This window comes from Halyomorpha halys, unplaced genomic scaffold (assembly GCF_000696795.3).
Source record: "Halyomorpha halys isolate HHAL.00 unplaced genomic scaffold, Hhal_1.1 Scaffold622.1, whole genome shotgun sequence".
Lineage (NCBI taxonomy): Eukaryota > Metazoa > Arthropoda > Insecta > Hemiptera > Pentatomidae > Halyomorpha > Halyomorpha halys.
In genome coordinates this window covers 368,230-391,147 of record NW_027106831.1, presented here as the reverse complement: position 1 = coordinate 391,147, position 22,918 = coordinate 368,230, and the positions used below count along the sequence as shown (strand labels likewise).

Below are 22,918 nucleotides of genomic sequence, written 5' to 3'. Positions count from 1 at the left end.
AAATATAAAAGAGATAGCTTGGGTTCATAGTAAAAACTTTAATATTAAATAGATAATAGAATTTTATTTAAATTTTATAATATAAAAGACTCTTAATCTCAGGGCAGGTTTCTAGGCAATCAGAAACAGACACTTTTACTATTAACACTTTATTAAATTAATATCTCTATTACACATGTATTTAAATTTAGGTATCACAAAACTAACCAAGTTCAGAATCTTCTTTTGATGATTCTTGGTATCTTCTTTTCTATAATGCTATGTCCTAACGTCAAAAATGGCTTCCAGTCCTTCCAAAAAGCTATGTCTCTCTCACAACAATGGCCTCCAAACTTTCCAGCTTCCAGCCGACGGACGTCCTCTCACCAGGTAATCCAAACTCAGAGTCCCTTATTCTTCTTGGTTGTCTTGCTTTTTCAAACTGTCCACCCTTGCTGGACAGAAATTGATAAGGGCTTCCTCATCCTGGAAACATCATTTCCCCTGCGCGCCCAAACAACGAATGCCTGCCAAAAACCAAAACCTATCTCGATGTTCCCTGTAAACATTGATTGTCGCACAACAGTTATAGATTTTTGCAAATGATTTACTTTCTGAATATTATTCTTTAGCACTATTTCTTGACTCCTATTATTTCTTAAATTTACTGTATTTTCAATTATGATAGGAAGAGTTAAAATAGTTTTTATAATATTTGAATCTGCTCAACATGGCCTTGATTCAACGGACTTTTTGTAGAATGCGTATCGCCATCTTGGTTTTGTTTTGAATCACAAATTTATTATAGACAATGAAAATTGGTTAGCTTGCTTTTTGGTTCAACAAAACAAATGAACAATATTAAAATGATAAATAAAATAAAAACATATTAAAAACCTTTTATACATCAAAATATACTATTTACTCAAAAAGAGCATATTACAATATATATTGTAATAATCAAAAATTTATTAAAATAAAATGAATGGAATTTTATATTTTTTAACTTAAATTCTCATTTCTAAAAGATAGCTTGGGTTCAAATCAAAAACTTTAATATTAAATAGATAATAGAATTTTATTTGAATTTTATAATATAATTAAGAGTCTATTATATGAATTTAAATCTGAATTTGTTACTACTAATTTATTATCATGGAAGCTATTTAATAGAATCACATCTTTAGGAACTTTAACCCCAGTTACCTGTACTTCATCCTCCATCATTTACTAAGTTATAACAACAAACTTATTCAAACTTAATTCTTTTAAAAGCTGTGTCCTGATTGCCATGACCTAATTTGTAAAGAATTAGGCCACACCTGTTGGGCAACAATTTATGTAATAATCAAAAATGTACATGTATATGTTTTTTTTCATGGAAGGGAATCAGAAAGGGAAAGGCCACAATGAATAAGGTTTTTAGCTACATTAATTCTTTGATGGTAAGGATGTTGGGAGTGATAATTTAGAAGTCTGCCTGAGTAGGTTGGTTTGGTGTACCAGTCAGTGGATATGGTGTTGTCTGGGTTTCTTATGATGAGGAGGTCAAGGAACAGAAGGGAGTTATTATTTTCAATTTCTACAGTAAAATTAAGGCGTGGATGGTAAGAATTATAGGTGGATAAGATGTGAGCGATTTAAGACAAGGAGGAGATCATCTACATAGTTTTTAGTAAGAATAATGTCGACTGGAAAGAGTGGGATAACGGAATCAAGCAAATCATTTAGGACAATATTGGAAAGATCGGAGGCTAAAGGATTTCCCATGGCCAGCCCTGAAATTTGGTTAAAGAACTGACCCTAGAAGGTAAGGTAACCAGATTTACAAGAGAGTTGAAGGGATTTAAGGTAGGAAAAACGGTTAAGGGAAGTGTGGGGTGCAATGGATGTCCAATTGGCTTTGACGATAAGGAGGGCTTTGTCTATTGGAATGTTGGTGAATAAACTCTCTACATCAAAAGAAACAAGAATATAGTGGTCAGGGATAGTGAAGGATTATAAAAGATCACGGAGGTGAAAGGAATTATGAATTATTGTGACTGAAGGTTTGTAAAAAGGAAAGTAAGAATTTGCTGAGTTTATCAGAGGGAGAATTGGATCGGATGGAATGGGGTATCTGGCTTATGAATTTTAGGAAGTCCATAAAAACTTGGGGCAACAGAATTATATGAAATAAGATTTCTGTACATCGGGTGGTTGATTTGTTGGGAATGTAAAAGGTCCCTGAGGTGTTGGTTGAATTTAGTGTGTAATGTAGGAGTGGGGTCTCGGGGTGTGAGTGCATATGTAGATCAGTCAGATGAAAGTAAAGCCATTTTGTCATTGTAGTATGGATCTTGAATCGTCCAGACTACAATGACAAAATGGCTGTACTGTTGTTAAATACTCATGACACTTTGTCACCTTCTGGTACTTCGTCATTTTGTTAAACTTTACTTATATTTTGCCTCTTTATCAATTATTATTGTTACAAATATTTTCTTTCTCTCAATTTTCTTTTTCTTTCTATATTTCAATTTTTAAATTATTAATAACTAATATATTCATACTTCTTTGCATTATATAACTTGATTTTTATTTTATTTCCTTAATTATGTTATTTTACCTACTTATTCAATTACCTATGAATACATTTTATTTTCCACTTCTCTCATCACTTTATTTTATTAATTCCATTCTGTAAAATTATTCACTTTATGTCATTCTGTTTCTATTTTCTATATTCATTGGTTGTTATCTTGTTCAGTTCTTAGCCCTGATGAAGTCTAGTAACTCTTGTCAAAACGTTGGCACGATTAAATAAGTTATGTCAACTTATTTGTGTTTTATTTTGACCGCTCCCCCAACCATCTTCTCCTCGTATTAAGATCAAACTGAGAATAGTTTGAAGCAAATCCTTTAAGTTCACCAGATAGACTCGTTAATATAAATCTCATCTAATTGTAAAATCGCCCATTGTTCCAATTCTGATTTGATTTTGGATGCAATTGCTTTGATATAATTTTTGTTGTTGTCTTGATTGGGTGACACACGCAAGGCAGATGTTAATTATTGTAAATACTTTGAAAGTAAATTAAGGCCGATGTCATAATCATATTAGAGGAATATCTTTTTTTATTTTTAAAGAGTAAATTTATTTGCTCTTTGAAAAAATTTTAATTAGAAAGTTTAAGCTCTTCATTTTAATCATGAGCTTATCTCTTATTTCATTAGAATGCATATTTAAATTGTCTATAAGAGTATCAAATACAAGAACGTATTACTTTCTAGACAAATAAGCAATCATATTTTTTTAATTTTGACCATTTTTTAATTTTTATGTCACTACTATCAATAATGAGTTGCATTTCATTAACAGAAATTTGGTTATTACAATGAAAACATTTTGAATCCAAATTTTCTATAATTTCAATATGATAATTAAATTTATAATTTTCAAATTCAAGTTGATAAATAATAATGGAATTTTCTTGCATTTTAACAAAAGTATCGCTTTTGTTAACCTGTGAGCGCAGTTTTTATGATATTGAATTTTCTAGAGAACTGAATGAAGTAATTTTATCAGCCTCTTGTTCAGATAATTCTGCTTCTTTATCTCTTCTCTCTTTCATTTTTCTCCTCTCCTCAGGTTCTGTTTGTTTAGCTGCGGGATTTTTCGACAAATAATGCGGCAAGCTAGGGAATAGTGTCGGGCAAGAGCCTGGTTTTATGTTAGGACGAATAGATTTAGTGGAATTACGGCTTGAACATGATGGTTTTATATTATCAGTTGTGAAATGTTTGATACAAACAACCAAATTTTTTTATGAGAGTCAATTTCAGCTATTATTATCTTAAATTATTCTCTCTCAGAAATTGAAACGTTGTAATATAACCCAAGTTCTTAGAAGAACTGGAATAATTGCTGGTACAAAAAGAGACACAGCATTTATGAGGCATAGTGAACCTTAAATTTCTTTATATAAGAAAGACGGAGAATATAATAGTTTAGCGCTGTAACACTGGCTCAACATTGATTGTAGTAGAACAGTCAATACAGTGAGTGAACAGTGGGGAATTAGTAGGGTATGGTAGGCCTCCTAACTCTGCTACCCTCAGCATCGCACTACCGCCTGGTACAGTAGAGTTCGCCTTGCTGTCCACAATCTTTTCCTATGCTTTAACCCTTGAAAACAGTAGCCTCGACTGCTGGCTCATATTGGAACCTTGCAGTCCCGATTGTAGACCCTTGGAGTTATCCCATCTCTTCAGGCGCAGCTGCTAAATAGCAGGCTTTTGCCTTTTTCATTTTATGCCTTTTCTAGGTCTCGGTGAGGAGTGGTGCTGACAGCACCACATCCTGAGATGCGGTAGTAGTGTCCACCACCAGGTCCCTGCCGATAGCAGAGAGGCTAGGATTATAAGGTAAGTTGAGAGTGCTTATACTTACATGGTTGGTGGCGGGTTGGACAATGTCAACTTGGGCTGATGTCCCCAAAGATCCTCACTCTTCCCCATTAGACATGAGAACAGTGTTGAGATGGATGATTCATCAATCCTCTCTTGTTATTGACATATCTGAAACATAAATATCAGAAGAAGACGGATCTTATTCTGTCATGGATGATTGATTAATAAAGGTTAAATTTTTATTTAAATTGTGAGCTGACATTTTGTTCCTACGAGTATGGGGGTACTTAAACTACACTCCAAGGAGAGGAGAAATGTAAGAAGAATCATTCCTAAATTCTGAAAATTGTGGATTTTAAAAGGACTCAAAATCAATCAAGTTTTGAACAACCTATATACTCATTGAGTACACGTATCTTACTACATCTGCAGATGTACAATGCTCTTTTTTCTGTTTAGAATAATGGAAACAATTATTTTGCCTATTTTTGTTAAGTTTTTTTTATTTTTTATTATAGACCTTTTAGAATCAATTTCACTCTTAGAAAAAAGTAATATTTCCCTTATTAAGTAAATTAAGAATTTACTATTTTTTATTTTTATATCAAAAGATTTTATGCTTGAAGAAGTTTGTCGGGGGGTGCGGTCAGCAAAGAACAACATAAATAAACAAAACCATATTTATTTATTATAAGGCATAAAATAAATAAATATGGTTTTGTTTATTTATGTTGTTCTTTGCTGACCGCACCCCCCAACAAACTTCTTCAAGCATTAATCTACGGTCAACTATCTACACCTCAAAAAGATTTTATCTTCATATAAAATGATAAAGATTTTTAATACAAACTATTGTAAAGAAATATTGAAACATTAACTCCTCATATTATATGCTCTAATCTACAGTTATTTTCCACTTTTAGTGGAGGGTGAAAGAAGAGTTCTAAATACTTAGAGAATATTTTTATTTAAATACTGTTTAAGTGTTACAATATTTTAGTGTGTATATAGGATGAAATGATGCACAAACAATCTTCTTATATACTCTTTTATGAACAAATCAGAAAACAATAGATAATGATCTACATAGCCTACAATGAATTAGCTGGTGGGAGGTTTCCAATGGATTTACCGTTAAAGGAATATAAAAATGGACTGTAAAACAATGAAATAAAAAAATTAATTATAAACAAAAATGTGTTTCAAATAAATATAAAGGAGAAATAGAAATGTTGATAATAATTGTGGGTGTGGTAAATACATTATAATTAACCACTTAGCTCACACCAGTTGACCTGGCTATAATGTTACACTCCCTTCCCACCACAGTATATAAGTTGTAACGTAGTATCATAAATTATTGAATTGGAAATTATTTTTTTTCTTATTACACTAATGCTAATACATAGTTAAAATCAATATATTTTATATTCATTCTTCCAAAATTAATATGAACATAAAACTCTTAATCTCTTGAGATTTCCCACATTCTATGTTTCTTTATCCTCTACGATTTAACAATGAATAGTGTCTAAATTCTTAATCTTCATAAAAAAAAAATTCTCAAAAATCTTTTGATTTATCTATTCCTTTTTAACTTCTGTTTATTTGATGTGAGAATAAAATAAGATATTTGTTCATTCTACACTCTCTTAGAGCTTTGTTGACTTCTTATAAAGTTCTACTCATCTATCTAAGAACAAAGAATGGGGAAAGTAGTGGTCTGAAATGGTCTTTATTTATTAACTTAAGATACCTGAACTAAAGCTGAGAATTCAATACCTGGGGCTAGCCTCCTCCAGATTCTCATGTTATCAAATATTGATACCTTTATAGCACTAGATAAGAAAATGGAGAAAGCAACCTGGTTCCTTGTTATGTAAACTTTTCAGGTTTCTCCTTAAAATCTATTTAGTTACTATATCATTGAATGAATTTTTTAATATTCCAAATGGAATTGACTTCCATAGATCACTTTTTTTTCCCTGTGTGCCATAGGGTTATAGCTCTTCTGTTATAAGGGTTCTGGCAGCCCAATAAAGCATTATGAACTTCGAACACTTGATCTCATCATCATTAAAATTTTGTTGTATGTCCTCGAGGTGAGGGTAATCATATAAGTGGCTGGATCTGACTCAAAGCAAAATGAGAAGTGAGGACCATCTCTTACTCCGATTCTAAGATGTACACCCAAGTAATTATAACCAGTAACAGCCCTGAAGGTGGCAAACGACATGTATCAGTCCTGTTCTTTCTAAACTCTATATGTTCAGTGGACAAGAGACAATATCAGTCCAGGTTCTCTTGCAGGGGCCTAAGTACTAACCTCCTCATATACCTTTGAAAATAAACTTGTAATTGCAGTTTGCCGGAAACTTGATGGGTTATCTGCAGGCTTGCTTTTCTCAATAATAATTTCATGTCAGCTTTTCTTCAGCTGTCAGGGAGGTGCTTCTGCCATACCAGGTTGAGAAAGGCAGTTATTGTATGCTTGGCAGTGGGACCGAGGTTTATTAGGAATTCTGGCAGAAGTTCATCTGGACTAACACTTTCCCTTCTTCATGCATTGAAGCACCATGCATTTATCTCACTTCAGGAAAAGTTATTATTGAGCATCTCGTGCTTTCCTCATGTGAACATGTTGTAATCCCCGTTGTTTTTGGTTCCTTAGTTTTTGCCTTCAGTAGAAAGTTGCTTGTTGCAACAAAGTATTTTCTTAGAAAACATGCAGAATCCCGAACAAAAGTTAAGGTAGTTTCACTTTTCTTGATTGGATTTTTCTGTGGGGGAGGATCACTGTTTAATGGAGAGATAAAACTATATACTTTAATTCTCTCTTTACAAGAGTCCAAGTGTGCAAGAAAACTTCTGAACTCCTCATTTTTGGCCTTAATTATTATTTAGAGATGCACAGAATGTTTCTGCAGCTCTATCTCGTTCAGTTATCATAGCTTCTAGATCCTCATTCCAAAAAAGCTCGCAGTTCTTGATCTGATCTCGGAAGACACCCTGATGCGTTGCTTTTATTATGGCTTCCATGATTTTCTTCAGGAATTCCTCTAGTTAGTTAGTCACTAGATGATTTGTTATGAATTGGTCAGGTGCTAGAGCAAATATAGGCTAGTCTGTCTTCCTTATGTTCCATCGGCCATCTTTTTCTCATTGGACATATATGGGCCAAGAATTTCTTTAGCCACCAGGATACTCTGGCCAAATGCTCCATGTTGTGAGTGAATAGACACAGTGGAGGCTTGGACGTTGCCTCAGTATATGTGAGGAAAGGTAGGTTTTCCATCTAAAGCAGCCTTGTACTCAACCAGATTTTTGTCTATAAAAAACTTGTAAGTTCTTCCCACATATCCTGTATAGTTGTAATCCCATCTAGTATATGGAACATTCAAGTCGCCAAGCAAAACACAGTGGTGATCCCATGTGTCTTCAAGCTAGGTGAGTGAAGGGCTGTAAACAATAAACCAGGGTTCTGAGGATTTGCTATAGGTACAGTCTGATATAGTTACCCCTAATCAAGTAGTTAACAGAATAATGGGTACCCCTTATAAGTCTCATAATAGAATAAAGAATTTTTTAAAAGCAAGTTGCTGTCCATCTTTGCAAACCTCTCAATCTTGTAGCCTTAAATCATCATTAGTTTCTATAAATGGTTTATTTTCATTGTGACCAAAATTACTACCTAGAGGAAGTTGGAACTGCTGTTCAAGAGTTATTTTCTTTTTAAACCAAGGAAGAGTATTAACAGTGAATGGACAGCTTGCCCCTTAATGGAATTCATAGGAGCATGATGAGCTGTATTTCTCATTTCAGAGGTAATTTGTTTTCTTTTTAATTACCTAGATTGCAATTGAAAACTCATTTTTTTATTCATCCTGGCATTTTTCAAATTACTGTTTAGATAACAGTTTTAATGACTGTTGATATTTATGTTTGATACTATTATATTATAGGATCTAGAATATGAATTAAGAAGACGAGGTAGTTCTGGTAACGCTTATGTTGGCCTCAGGTTAGCAAAAGCTACTGAGGATGAGCAGGCTTTTTCTTCTCCTCCTAAACCAGTTGAAACCAAAGATCTTCTAAACTTGCAGGTTAGTGCCAAGAGATTAGTTTCATGTAATTTTTCTTGCTCATTTTCACACTAATCTTTGAGAAAGTTATCTTTAATTGATTATTCTCTTTCATACTTATTTTGTCTTACCCAGTCATCAATGTGGGCTTTTTATTACTGTTTATTGTCCTTTGGTATATGGTCATGTGAAAAGAATCATTTGTTTTTATGGGTTCTCATAAATTGATAAAAACCATTAATAAATTTGGTTCTCCTTGGACTCTACTTAATGTTCAATAGTTCTTTATAGTTTTTTACTTCCTTAACATTTATATAAGAACAAGGAAATGCCCCAGAGGACCTTAAAGGTAAGGTTGAAGCAGGCATTTGAAGGAGGACAATGGGCCCCAGAAGGGATATCTTCCAAATGTTAAGGGAGAAAAGGAGATGATAATAGTCCAGTGGGCAATATGCCAGAGAACTATTATCTCGCTACAACCAAATCACTGACAAGCTGAGCGAGATGATGGAAATGGACCAGGTGCACAGGCCCGCATGGTGTTTTTATTGACCATCTTCAAAGTGCAGTTGGCAAAGGAGATTGAGAAGAGAGAGGGTTTACTTCAAGACCGGTCTTTCGTAGAATGTGCACAGGAGTTGATGGAGGCCAGCAGCAGGGGGGAGGAATCTTGCATAGAAGTTTAGGAATCGGAATGGACGAGGGTCCAGTTTAATTGCCATTAAGGAATCCACAGAATCCTTGGCAGAGGAGACAGAGAACAATAAGAATATGAAGGAAAGGGCGAGGAATCCTAATAGGAGGCCAAACCACATGAAAACTAGAGGGAATGGATGTAGAGAGGACCGCAGATGCTGATATGGGAAAGTGGGACATCTTGTAGCCCAGTGCCCCCACACTAGATGCTTTGAGTGTAGGAATTAGGGACACATCACTAAGCAGTACCCCTACATGTACCGAAGGAGGGACATGAGCCAGAGTGAATCCATGGAGATTAATGCCCAGAAAGTATGGTGGAGAGTAATATTGTGTCATCATAGATTATAGGAAACTGGCTAAACATGCTGTTGATGAACAATATCTAATCCCTCGGTTCAAAGACGTCTTACGACAGATTACACACATTGGACAGATACAGTATGCTCGATCTTAAAGTAGGGATGTGATATCGTTCTTGATATTATAAAAATATCAATGTTTTGAAACCGATAATATCGGAATATCAATATTTTCCTTCAATATACCGTTTTGTATTTTTTTTTTTTTTTTTTTTTAAATAATAATTTCTCTACAAATTTATAAAAAAGCACATATATCTATTAAATAGTTGAGCAAAAATTAAAGGTAATTTGCTCCCTAAAAACAATCACGCACCCCAGAACTTCATATAAATTATTTTTGACATCATGAAAGAATTCAATAAATACCAATTACATCGAGAAGTAACTAACCAATAATATTGAATCCAAATATCGATATAGTAGATATAAAAAGATTACCTTATTTTAAGGAAATATTACCTGTAATTCTGATATTCATTAATGATATCAAACTTTGGCATCAATATTCTAATAATATCCAATCCAAACTTCTATACTCCCAATACGGAAAAAAAAAAATTGATAGTCAAGAAAATATTTAAAGTTCATTTTATTTTATATCGATAATGAAAATTTTAAGTAAGATTTACACTGACACATGTGAATTTTATTTTATTATTATTCAACAATTGACATCTATATTCCAAATATTTTGAGATTGCAAGAGAATATTTACTGTTCCTTCCGATATTTCTTATTGGTATCAATATCAAACTTTGACTACAATATTCCAAGATTATATTGTAGAAATGTTGATATTTCATTAGAGAAAGAAAGACTAAGACATTTTAAAGACAGTTTTGAAATAAAATATTAAAATTTGATGTTGATATTACACATCAATATCGATATTCAACTTTCTTATTAAAGATATCAAACTTGATGTATAAATATCAAGCAATGATATTTCAAGATTATTTAACTGAAATAACGATAATTTATTAATGAAAGATTAGGACATTTTAATTTTAGATTTAAAAGTGAATATTTAAATTTGATGACAATATAACATATCAATATTGATATGAAATATTGGATTGAGATTCAAATATTTAATTCTGAAACTTTATTTAATATTTCATAGTCTTACATTAGTGAAATATCGATATTCCCATGAAATAATCTTGGAATATCGTTGCCAAAGTTTGATATCGATATTAATAAGAAAGTGGAATATAATATGTGTATCTTGCATGTGTTATTCCTCATCCCAATTATTTTTTTGTCAGGGATTCTAGCTGATATTAAAGACCATTAAATGGTACATTAATATACAGAGTTTCTTCAAAATTGTTTGAACTTTTATAGAGAAAATCCTAAAAAACTGTAAAATCAATTTTTTAAAGTGACAATGCCGGTTAGCCAATTTGAACAAAAATTTGCTGTCAAATCCCAAGTCATATGCTAGTAATGAAATACAAATTATTGCTTAAATTGCTGGAAAGTTTTTTATACCATTAAATAAAATACAGTTTTATATTTAAAAAAATATTTAATGTAGGTATAACAAATCTCTTTTAAAAAAGTAAAATGACTGTGAAAAATAAGTTTTTAAATAATCATTGTTTTAAGTAAATTTGTGATTTTTTTTTTTTTAAGGTGACATTGACCTAAAATAATAAAAATATTTTTATTTGTTATTGGTAACAAAATAAAAATTATTGCTTAAATTAGTGAAACGATTTTTTATTTCATTTAGCATATGATTTTCATAATAAGCTTGTTTTTTGTTAAAACATATTTTTAAAAGAGAATTTCATATGTTATATCCATTTTAAATTTTTTTTTTTACACATTTTTTTATAAATAATAAATGTATTTAAGTAATTTGTAATTTTTTTTTTTTTTTACTGGAAACAATCATTTAATTACTTTTTTATTTTATATTTTCGTTAAAAATACTTACTTCTTGTAGAGCCGAGGATGGATCCCTTTTAACTGAACCAGGTCAAATATTGGCTAGATGGAAAAAGTATTTCAACTACCTCCTAAATGGCCCTTATGAAGTAGAAGGATTGGTAGAAGGCACTGGAACCTTTATTATAATTCAGACAGCAGATGATGAGCTTGAACTCCTCCAATGACGATGAGATTGCTGACACTATCAAAAGTCTAAAAAAAAAAAATAAGTACTAGCCCAAGACGACATACCAGCTAAGCTATTTAAGTATGGGGGAGATACCCTTATAGGAAAGTGGTGTATGAACTGATCCTATCTGTCTGGCTGGAAGAATTGCTGCCTGCATCCTGGCTGAGAACAGTTATCAGCTGGACTGTAATAATTACATAGGAATCTCTCTCCTCCCAACTGTGTATAAAATCTTCTCGCTTGTATTGTTTCAGCGTCTTCTCCCGTTCGCTAAGACAGTAATTGGTGACTATCAGTGTGGTTTCCTTCAGGGCAGATCTACTCACTCAGAATAATTCATTGATTTTAAGGCAGCCTGCGTCATCATTAACAGGAAACTACTCTGTAATGCGATGGATGAACTGAAGTTCCCTAAAAACTAATCCTCCTAGTTCGACTCTCAATGAACATGGTGGAATGTAAAATGAGAATCCAGACTGGGATGTCGGAGGAGTTCTGTACAAGAAAAGGAGTAAGGCAGGGAGACTTGTTGGCCTGCCTCCTGTTCATTTCCGTAGCACTTGGAAAATTGTCAAAGACGCACGAATACAGTGAGTGAGACCATCTTTAGTAAGTCAATACAGATCTGGGCATATGCAGACGATATTGATATCATCGGGAGATCACTCAGCGCCATAAAGGAGGTTTTTCTGGTCTCAAACAGTATGCACAGAAGATGGGACTTTCTGTAAATGAGAGCAAAACCAAGTATATGGTTGCAACAATTTGTTTATCTAGGCTCTCAAGTAAATGTCGACAACGATGTGTCAGAAGAAATATCTAAGAGGATCCTGGTGATAAATAAGTGTTATTTTGGCCTGCAGCAATATCTAAGCAATCGCCTAATCTCCAGGAAAAACAGAAGCGACTGTACAAGACTTTGATTCATCCAGTCCTTACATATGGAGTGTAAACGTGGAGCTTCTCCAAAAGAGATGAAAGCAAGCTGCTGGTCTTTGAAAGAAAAGTACTACTTCGCTTTTATGGACCAGTGCGCTCAGGTAACAATTTACAACATAGGAGAAGGTGGAGTAATGCAGGACTGGCCGCCATACATAATGATATGAACGTAGTCTAGTTCATTAGAATAGTGTCTAAAATGGGCGGGTCATGTAGCCAGGATAATTGAAAGTAGCCCAACCAGCAAAATTATGCTGATGTGTCCAGAGAGAAAAAGAAGAGTTGAAAGACCTAGATTGTGCTGGATGGATGGGGTCAACGCAGATAGTAGAGCTCTTCTTGGACTGGCTTACTGGAGAACAGCTACAAGAAAGAGAGACTAATGGGCGAGATTAATTGAGGAGGCCAAGACTCAGTGATGAGGTGTAGCACCCATGATGATGATGATTTTCATTAGAAATGTGTTTTTATTTTAAAAGAAGAAGCTGTATTTATTACTTATATTGTAAATATTTGAATGCTAAAACAACAGCCAGTAGGAAACATTTTACCTAGCAACAAGACAACTTTGTACGGATTAATATCCTTTATGTAGGTGGTCAGATATCCTCACCAGACCCAGTTTGCATAAATTTTTATTAGAGCGCCGTACAGACGCGGGCCAACCAACATTTGAACAATTGTACTTGAAAACATCTCTTACTTTTCAGAGTGGCTAATATTCTCTTCAGGATCCATCTTGTCTGTGACCCATCAGAGTTCATCCAGCAGTATTTTATTTCTAAAAGTTTTATTTTGATTTTACTTCATGTTTTCGATTGTAAGCGTAGCGAAAGAAATGTTTATAATCCGAGCCAGCTTGTTTTGTTTTGTTTATATTCTTTTAAAAGTTTTTCTTCAGAAAGACATCGTCAATTTGAGGTTTCTTTAACACTTTTTAAACAGTTGATTGATAAAAAAAATCGCAGATAATTCAGGATTTTACAATAAACAAAACTGTATGTTTAGCTGTTTGAAAGCTCCCTTCAAATGGTTTTAATGAGACAAATATGTAAATTGTTAAGTCATATACTTTTTTTTAAAAAATAAAATTTAATTTAGTTTATAATACTGGAATTTAGAATTATCTGACTTAGATAGATTGTTAGTTTTCCTTTCCCCTTAAACAAAAACAGGACTTACAATAAATAAGGAATTACTATAAATTCCGAACCGAGCGCACTGGGACCTGCGCCCAAACCCGCACCCTGAAATTATTACTAACTACAAAAGTTAAATAGCGACACCGAAATCAATGAGACACCTGAGCTTGAATTTGGGAAACTAATTCATTGATATTTGGATTAATTCCACTAATACAAAGACGTAAAGAATTTTCCAAATTATCATCAGTCAACCTTGTATGATGGTTTGAATTATTAATTTTCACCATTGGAAATATCTGTTCGCATTTATAAGTATTGCCAAACGAGCAAATCAATCTTCTAGTGAATTTTCTAAGCTGCAGAAAATGGTCTTGTTCGAGGTATTTTTGTAGAAATCGCACAACTCCAAGTCTTCAAATATAGATTTTAGGATTGAGTTTTGATCAACTCCATTTGCAAGTGTATTGGAGCATTTTGTACATTACTTTTTGTTGGAGTAACAAATAAATTGAAACAGTCATCCATGTTTTTGAAATCGCTACCAATTGTGTCGCTTCAGTTCGAGATTGGCTAGAATCTGTAGGGCTGCAACTAGCAGGCAGTAAGACAGAGCCCTTCTTGTCAGTAGCAGGAAAGTGAGGGAATTTATAACCTTGAGAGCGGGGAGGCAAGAGATCCAGTCCAAGCCTTCTTTGACTTACCTCGGGGTAAGGATCGATGATAGACTCCGGTTCAGAGAGCATATTCAGCGGGTGAGTGATAAAGCGGCTAGAGTAACCACCGCACTGTCAGGTTTAATGCCCAACATAGGCGGACCCAGAAACAGCTGTAGGTTGTTGATATCCTATGTGGTCCCATCCATTCTGCTCTACATAGCTGCAATATGGAAGGATGCGTTGGGTACTGAGGCCTACAGAAGACCGATGGTGTCAGTGTATCATAGGTGTGCGCTAAGAGTGATCAGTGCATTTCGTACAGTCTCATACGAAGCGGCTTGCGTGGTGACCAGGATGCCACCGATTGAGCTGATCGCAGATGAGAGGAGCCGCTCTTATAATAGTGTTAACTATATTCCAAGAAACATATTAAGAAAAGAGACTCTAAGAAAATGGCAACGTCGCTGGAATATGGCATTCAGTGGAAGGTGGACGCACAGGCTGGTGCCCAACATCAAGGCCCGGGTGAATAGGAACCACAGGGAGGTAGACTATTATATCACCCAATTATCAAAGGGCATGGTTGCTTCCGAGCCTACCAGTACAGGTTTAAGCTCGATGAGACTGGAGAATGTCCATTGTGCCCAGGAATGGAAGAGAGTGCAAAACACGTTTTCTTCTTCTGTCACCGCTTTCATGAAGAAAGAAGAGAGCTCCAACGCGTTTGCGGCTCAGCTCGACAGCAGATAATATCGTCAATATTATGCTGCTTAACCAAGATTATTGGATGGCAGGCCAATGATTTGCTGCACAGGTGATGCAGAAGTTAAGAAATGAGGAGAAAGATAGGCGAACTAGGAGATAGCCTAAAACAATGAGGCGGCACTCAGCCACTCACCCACATGATGTAATGTCTAACAGCAGTCCTGGCAAGATAAGGAGTTTTGCGTGCGAAATACAGCTATACTACAAAAAGCTGGAAACAGCTGCACTCCCTATCGAAACATCAGATGGCCACACTCAAACTAAGGAGATAAGTCCACCGAGAAGAAACGCAGTCAAAACCAAGGGGACAGTTACCACACCTTATTTGGCAGGCAGTAAAAGGAGGAAAATGAAGATGCGTCACGAATAGATCATACTTAGTACGACAGACACAATATTGTAACTGTATGGACCATTCCCTCAGTTTCACCAGAAGATGTCGTCTGTTTATTCAATGACTTAATTAAATGTGGCAAAACTTATTACATGTATGTTGAAAATAAGACAATCTTAGATTCTATTAAGCATCTATTGGAAACAGAGAGGATAGTAACTGATAGAAACATCATTTTATGTTTTAAAATCGTGGAAACAATAAAAGATCCCGAGTGTCAAAAAGAGTTAGTTAAGGCATACCATAAAGGAAAAACTAACCATTGCGGGATACCTGAAATTCTTGCCACATTGTATTCCAAGTATTACTGGCACCACATGCGTCGTTCGATTAAGGATGTTTTGTAGGCAAGTACAGTATGTCACCGTGCCAAATACGACTGACATTCTATTAATATCCATCTAGAAATTACTTAATTCACAAATGTAGGCAACTAGCCAACATTTCCCAGCGGGTGCACTCTAGACTTCTCTAAGAAAACATTTTCAGGGTGACTCGTATTTCCTTGACTGTACCAGATGATTCCCACAAAGTTTCATTGGGTTTGATGGTATATTGTCAGCCACCATCCAGCTGTCACTAGGGGAATCAGCACTGTGAAGGGCCTTTCAAAATGGTAGCGCCACGAGAACACAACATAAGTTTCCATTCAGGAGACAACAGGTGCTCAGAGGGTTAGGCATACCTACTTACGTCACCTTCACATCCCTCTCGATCCAGGCATCAAAAATAACAATTTTTTTTCTCTCTTTTTTTTCGGTTTAATTAGCTGTGTAATTTTATTATATGATTTTCTTGTTCTTCTTGTACACTTCAACTTAAGAAATTGTTCTTTAGTTTTTTTTTATTATCTTTTATGTCTTTTATTTAGTGAACTTAAAGATCACTTTTTGAACTGGGATGGGCATGATATGTAGTGTATATGATAAGAAGTGTGATAAGTAGTGTATAGAATAAGTACTATTATCAAACAATCATTGTAATAATTATGAGAGATAGTTGACCGTGGATGACGTACGAGGAGAAGATGGTTGGGGGTGCGGTCAAAATGAAACTCAAATAAGTTGGTGTAACCTATTTCATTGTGCCAACGTTTCGGCTAGAGTTTCTAGCCTTCTTCAGGCCTAAGAACAGAACAAGATAACAATCATAAATAAGTATAGAAAATAAAAGAGAAAAAATATAAACAGTATGACATAAAATGAATAATTTTACAGAATAGAATTAATAAAATGAAGTGATGAGAGAAGTGGGAAATAAAATGTATACATAGGTAATTGAAAAAGTGGGTAAAATAACATAATTAAGGAAATAAAATAAAAATGAAGTTATATAATGCAAAGAAGTATGAACATATTAGTTATTAATAATTTAAAAATTGAAATATGGAAAGAAAAAGAAAATATATTTAACCATAATAATTGATAAAGATGCAAAATATAAGTAAAGTTTAACAAAAGACATTAATAGAAAAAAAAATTATTTTTTTTGAAAACTACAATAATAATATAGTGAACATAACTAATAACGTAGGTAAGGAAAATGGATAAAGGTGGAGAAAAGAAGGGGTGGTAAAATAAAGAAAGGGAAAAAAAAAGAGACTAAAACGAACCTGTTAGCTTGAAAATCAAACCCCTAATGGTATACTGCGCCAATAACGGACAAACTCCGAATTAAAAAAGCCAAGAATGACTCAGTGTTTTTTAAGAGGAAATGTTATGAGAGGGTAAAAAATAAAAATAAAAAGTAGAAAATATTTAGAGGAAGAAAGCGTGTGAGTGGATGACGACAAATGATTTTTGGAAGATGCTAAAAAAATATATATATATGTACAAGGATAACGAAATACTGGAAGAAGACAAAGTGTCATGGGTATTTAACAATAGGTAAAAAGAGGAAACGTATATAAGAGGGGGACGACAAATGTGTAAGAAAAAGTTTAAGAAGTGAAATAATACGTTAAAAAGTGGGCAGAAAAAATAAAATGAATAAAAATAAATAAATAAATAATAATAAAAATAAGAGAGAGAAATACTTTATTTATCTATGCTGCCTAAATATATCAGGTTGCTATCTTACACAGCATACTTATCAATCCGTAATCGGACATATATAAATTACACATACATGGTATAATCAGGTATAAAGAGATATAATAAGATATAATAAACAATTTTTTTTTCCTACAGTTTCCTTTTACAATCAATTTCGGTATAACAAATACAAATGTTTCAATTCATTCCTATTTTTCTTTCTCATTTCTGCTCCTCCAATTTCACCATTTCACAATTTTTTAATTCACTCGATCAACAAATTTGCTCTCCGGAATTCACCCTCCTCTTCAGTGACCCGCTAAACAAATTCAATATTAGACGGCAATATGAGATCAGACCATCATTCATAGACACAGCAGTAGATCAGTTTACCAAAAACAAACAAATAGATACATTTTACGAGAATAAGACTAACATATAGATTCAAAGGAAAATATAATGAAAAGCCGGTTACAGGAAACACTTGAATGGATAAATAAGTTTAAAAAAAAAAAAATAGTACTAATAAAATAAAATAATTTAATGAATAAATACGTTAAAACACACAAATAGAGAGAACATATTAGAGTCAACATATTAAAATATATAAATAAAACAAAGAATAATCTCCGAGGTAATTCCCACGCAGGTGATGGTGTATGATCCCCAGGGAGTCCAATATAATATTTTCTGCCAAGATCGCAATATCCCCGATGCTAACACCTAGGCCTTCTAAGAAGCTCCTTGTTCTATCTGATATTGTTCCGCGAGATCCAAACCAGAGGCCTCTCATGGTGAGCTCTCTCTCCGAAGGTCTCGCGGAATTTTTCCTTAAGGAAAGGGACGCATTTTTCATATATTTTCTTTTTTTCTCTTTCCACTCCACCTTCCTGTTCGAGGTCATTACTTTCGGATCCAAGACAAGAGCCGTGTCTCCGACTTTTGTAAATGCGACAATATCGGCATATCTTACGGATCCGTCGGTGTCAATACAATAGACCTCCTCGAAGCAGGTGAAGTCTTTTCTTTCAAGGAACTTCATCTATTCTTCTTTGACCCTGTGGTGTCGGCGTGTTATAAGGAGGGAGTTTTTGGGGCATTTTCCCAGCACATGAGCTGGTGTTTCAGACTCTCTGCCACATTTGCGACAGAGGGACCCAACTTCTCCTTGCTGTCCACTGGCTCCTGGGACTCCCCGCAGGGGTGCGTAGTTGATATTAAGTTTCAGGGTGTTCGCCCATTCTGACCCCGAGAGTACCTGCTTGTCACATACATATCTATTTGCTTTTGGGGTCTCTTTGAAATGGCGAACACCTATATCCTGCCATCTGCAACTGGCCCATTCTTCGAAAGCCTTCTCATATAACGACTGTCGTAGAGCTCTCACACTTTGTTTGCCCCTATCCACCCCAAGTCTATCAGCACATGCCACGATTTCGGCTTTGTAACTGAATATAGACTGGAATAGGGCATCCGGAACATTCGACAGTCGCTGGGCAATGGACCAATGCTGTAGTGGAGCTTCCCATTGACAACACCCCCTGGGTGGGTACAGCATTGCCGACGAGGTGTTAGCGGGGAGTCCAATGATGGCCTTGACACTCCTGCGGATATTGGTATCAATATCCTCCAATACCGCAGGACGTATATTTGTAAGGGGAGCAGTCTGGAGAGAGTAAACAAGCCCCGGGAAAAAGTTGACAACGTTAATCTTTTGTTCCGGGAAAATAAAATAAATTATAAAAATTACTTTTTTAATAAATAACTATTTATGAATATGTTAATGATAAGTTGTGCTTGTCGGTTTTTATATTGACGGAAGAAGGTTCTAATTAGATATAGAGGCTTTCAGAGATGAGCCTTTTGTCATGGTTATGAACAGTAGCAAGTATAGACGTTTTGTCAAAATCGAAGGAATGATTAAAAGAAAGAGAATGTTCCGAAAATTTAGGGGCAGAATGATTATGTAACGAAACAGATTATTTGTGTTGTTTGATACGTTCCTTTAAGAGATTTTTATGTAGAATGTAAGAGTTTTTGAATGTTGTCGGAAAGAGAGGGGATGTATGGTAGTGATCTGTATAAGGGGATAGAAAGGGGTTGTGAAGAATTAGGTGATGTGGTGAGACGATTTTTGTAGTTGTGTAAAAGTTTATGAATGATATGGAGAGGGAAGTTATTAGCTAGGAGTATTTGTTTGATGCGGTGTGTTTTTTTCATGGAAATGGGAGTCAGAAAGGGAAAGGACACAGTGAATAAGATTTTTGGCTACGTTAATTCTTTGATGGTAAGGATGTGGGAGTGGTAATTTAGAAGTCTGCCTGAGTAGGTAGGTTTCACACCGCATGTGTTTTTTTCATGGAAATGGGAGTCAGAAAGGGAAAGGACACTTCCCTTAACCGTTTCTCCTAACTTGAATCCCTCCAACTCTATTGTAAATCTGGTTACCTTACCTTCCAGGGTCAGTTCTTTAACCAAATTTTAGGGCTGGCTATGGGAAATTCTCTCGCTCCCGATCTTTCCAACATTGTCCTAAATGATTTGCTTGATTCCGTTATCTCACTCTTTCCAGTTGACATTATTCTTACTAAAAAATATGTAGATGATCTCCTCCTTGTCTTAAATCCTGATAAAATCCCTGACATCTTAACCACCATTAATTCTTACCACCCATGCCTTAATTTTACTGTAGAAATTGAAAATAATAACTCCCTCCGTTCCTTGACCTCATCGTAAGAAACCCAGACAACACCATATCCACTGACTGGTACACCAAACCTACCTACTCAGGCAGACTTCTAAATTACCACTCCCAACATCCTTACCATCAAAGAATTAACGTAGCCAAAAACCTTATTCACTGTGTTCTTTCCCTTTCTGACTCCCATTTCCATGAAAAAACACACACCGCATCAAACAAATAACTTCCCTCTCCATATCATTTATAAACTTTTACACAACTACAAAAATCCTCTCACCACATCACCTAATTCTTCACAACCCCTTTCTATCCCCTTATACAGATCACTACCATACATCCCCTCTCTTTCCGACAACATTCAAAAACTCTTACATTCTACTATACCTAACCTTTGTATTGCCTTCAGACCTCACAACACACTGTCTAATATTTACCCTTAACTAAAAGATCCTATCCCTCCTCTACACCGATCACATATTGTATTGTATACCGCATCCCTTGCTCCACCCTTAATTGTAATTCTGCTTACATAGGCGATACCAAAAATCTCTTAAAAGACAGGATCAAACAGCACAAATATTCTGTTTCCTCACATAGTCATTCTGCCTCTAAACTTTCGGAACATTCTCTAATGAAGAGTTGGGGCTAGAAAAATTTGGACCTAAGTTAAGAATATTGCGAACGTTGGGTGGAATATCCATTGATGAAATGTTGTGCATCCATTTGGCGTCGCCTTTAGGATAAATTTTAGAAGCTAGTGATATGTTATAAATGTTACTGAATTTTGAGAAGAGAAATTGTTTTTTCTGCAAACGGGTAGTTATAAAAATGGTGGAGATAGTAGTGCAATGATTATTGAAGTGTATGTCGCTCATACTGGTTTTAAGGATAAGGATCAGAGATGAAATTTTATGGTTGAGGTGGTGGATTTTTTCAATAATTTCACAAATTTTTAAGTTAAGGAGGGATTTTTGGAATTTAAAAGAAACAGAAAATAGTCATTGTTCCGGTTACCTACGGCAACCGAAAGGTTGAATCGGAAAGGCTGCCATGTATATTATTACTGCCATGTAGATTAGTAGCGCCCCATGTGGTCAACAGCCAAATCTCACCTCCTCCAGCGCTCTTGGTGGCAAGAGAAGCAACCCAGATGAGTGTGAGATAGCCATCTTGTCTTCAACCAGAGAAGCATCCATCCTTTATTTTTGTTCAGTGATCAGCAATATCTTCCATGAGTGAGTAGAGTTACTTGAGTGGTTCCCACAGCAGAGGGAGGAGAGGCTTGGAGATGCGGGGGGAAGAAAGAAGAGAGAAGTAAGTCCACATAGCAATAGTTAACATCCACATCATCATCAACCACCTCAAAGTTAGATCTACAATTTCCATAGCCCAGTCATACAAAATTCTACTAACAATCTAATCATAATGTTTCCTTTCGGTCAACCCCTACACCTCTTGTAACATAAAACAATAGAATTTTATTACATTTAATCATGTTTCATTTTTCAATTATACAGTCCACACAAACCCAACCAGCCAACCAAAAGTGAAGTGTGTCTTACAATGCAGTTGAAGGCATACTTCATACAGTCATTCTGCCTCTAAACTTTCGGAACATTCTCTAATTAAGAGTTGGGGCTAGAAAAATTTGGACCTAAGCTAAAAATATTGCGAACGTGGGGTGGAATATCGGTTGATGAAATGTTGTGCACCCATTTGTCATCGCCTTTAGGATAAATTTAAATAAAAGGACCGTATCAAACAACACAAATATTCTGTTTCCTTACATAATCATTCTGCCTCTAAACTTTCGGAACATTCTCTTTCTTTAAATCATTCCTTCGATTTCGACAAAATGTTTATACTTGCTACTGTTCGTAACCATGACAAAAGTTTCATCTCTGAAAGCCTCTATATCCAATTAGAACCTTCTTCCATCAATTTAAAAACTGACAAGCACAACTTATCATTAACATATTCACAAATAGTTAATTTATTAAAAAAGTAATTTTTATAATTTATTTTATTTTCCCGGAACAAAAGATCAACGTTGTCAACCAGTACTTGTTCCCGGGCCTTGTTTACCCTCTCCAGACTGCTCCCCTTACAAAGATACGTCCTGCAGTATTGGAGGGCATTGATACCAGTATCCGCAGGAGTATCAAGGCCATCATTGGGCTCCCCGCTATTTATATTTATTTTTTCTGCTCACTTTGTAACGTATTATTTCACTTCTTAAACTTTTTCTTACACATTTGTCGTCCCCCTCTTATATACGTTTCCTCTTTTTAACTGTTGTTAAATACCCATGACACTTTGTCTTCTTCCGGTATTTCGTTATCCTTGTACATATGTATTGTAATAATTTTAAAAAATATAAAAAATAAAATAAAAAGAATCTAGATCGTTTTATGTCTTTTTTCAAATATAAAGGATAATTTGGGTTCAAATTTAAGAACTTTACTCTTAAATGGATAATATAATTTTATTATATAAAAAGAAAGACTCTTAATCTCAGGGCGTATGGTTGCTAGACAATCAGAACAGGCATTTACAATAATTTCAATTAATTAAAATTAAATCTGTTTTACAAATATATTCTAACTTAGTTATAACCAAACTAACCAAGCTCTATATACTAAC

At 34.7% G+C, this 22,918-nt stretch overlaps 1 protein-coding gene across 5 annotated transcripts in view; it reads left to right on the top strand.

Annotated features, from left to right (window-relative positions):
* The window catches only part of LOC106684811 (amyloid-beta A4 precursor protein-binding family A member 3), a gene marked incomplete at its 3' end in the record, with an annotated part of 167,214 nt that overhangs the window by 86,831 nt on the left and 57,465 nt on the right, over positions 1-22,918 (top strand). For 3 of the 5 annotated variants that reach the window (XM_067045133.1, XM_067045132.1, XM_067045130.1), the window contains 1 exon segment: positions 8,334-8,474. In XM_067045133.1, coding sequence (XP_066901234.1) covers positions 8,334-8,474 — 141 coding nt within the window. 5 annotated transcript variants of the gene reach the window in all.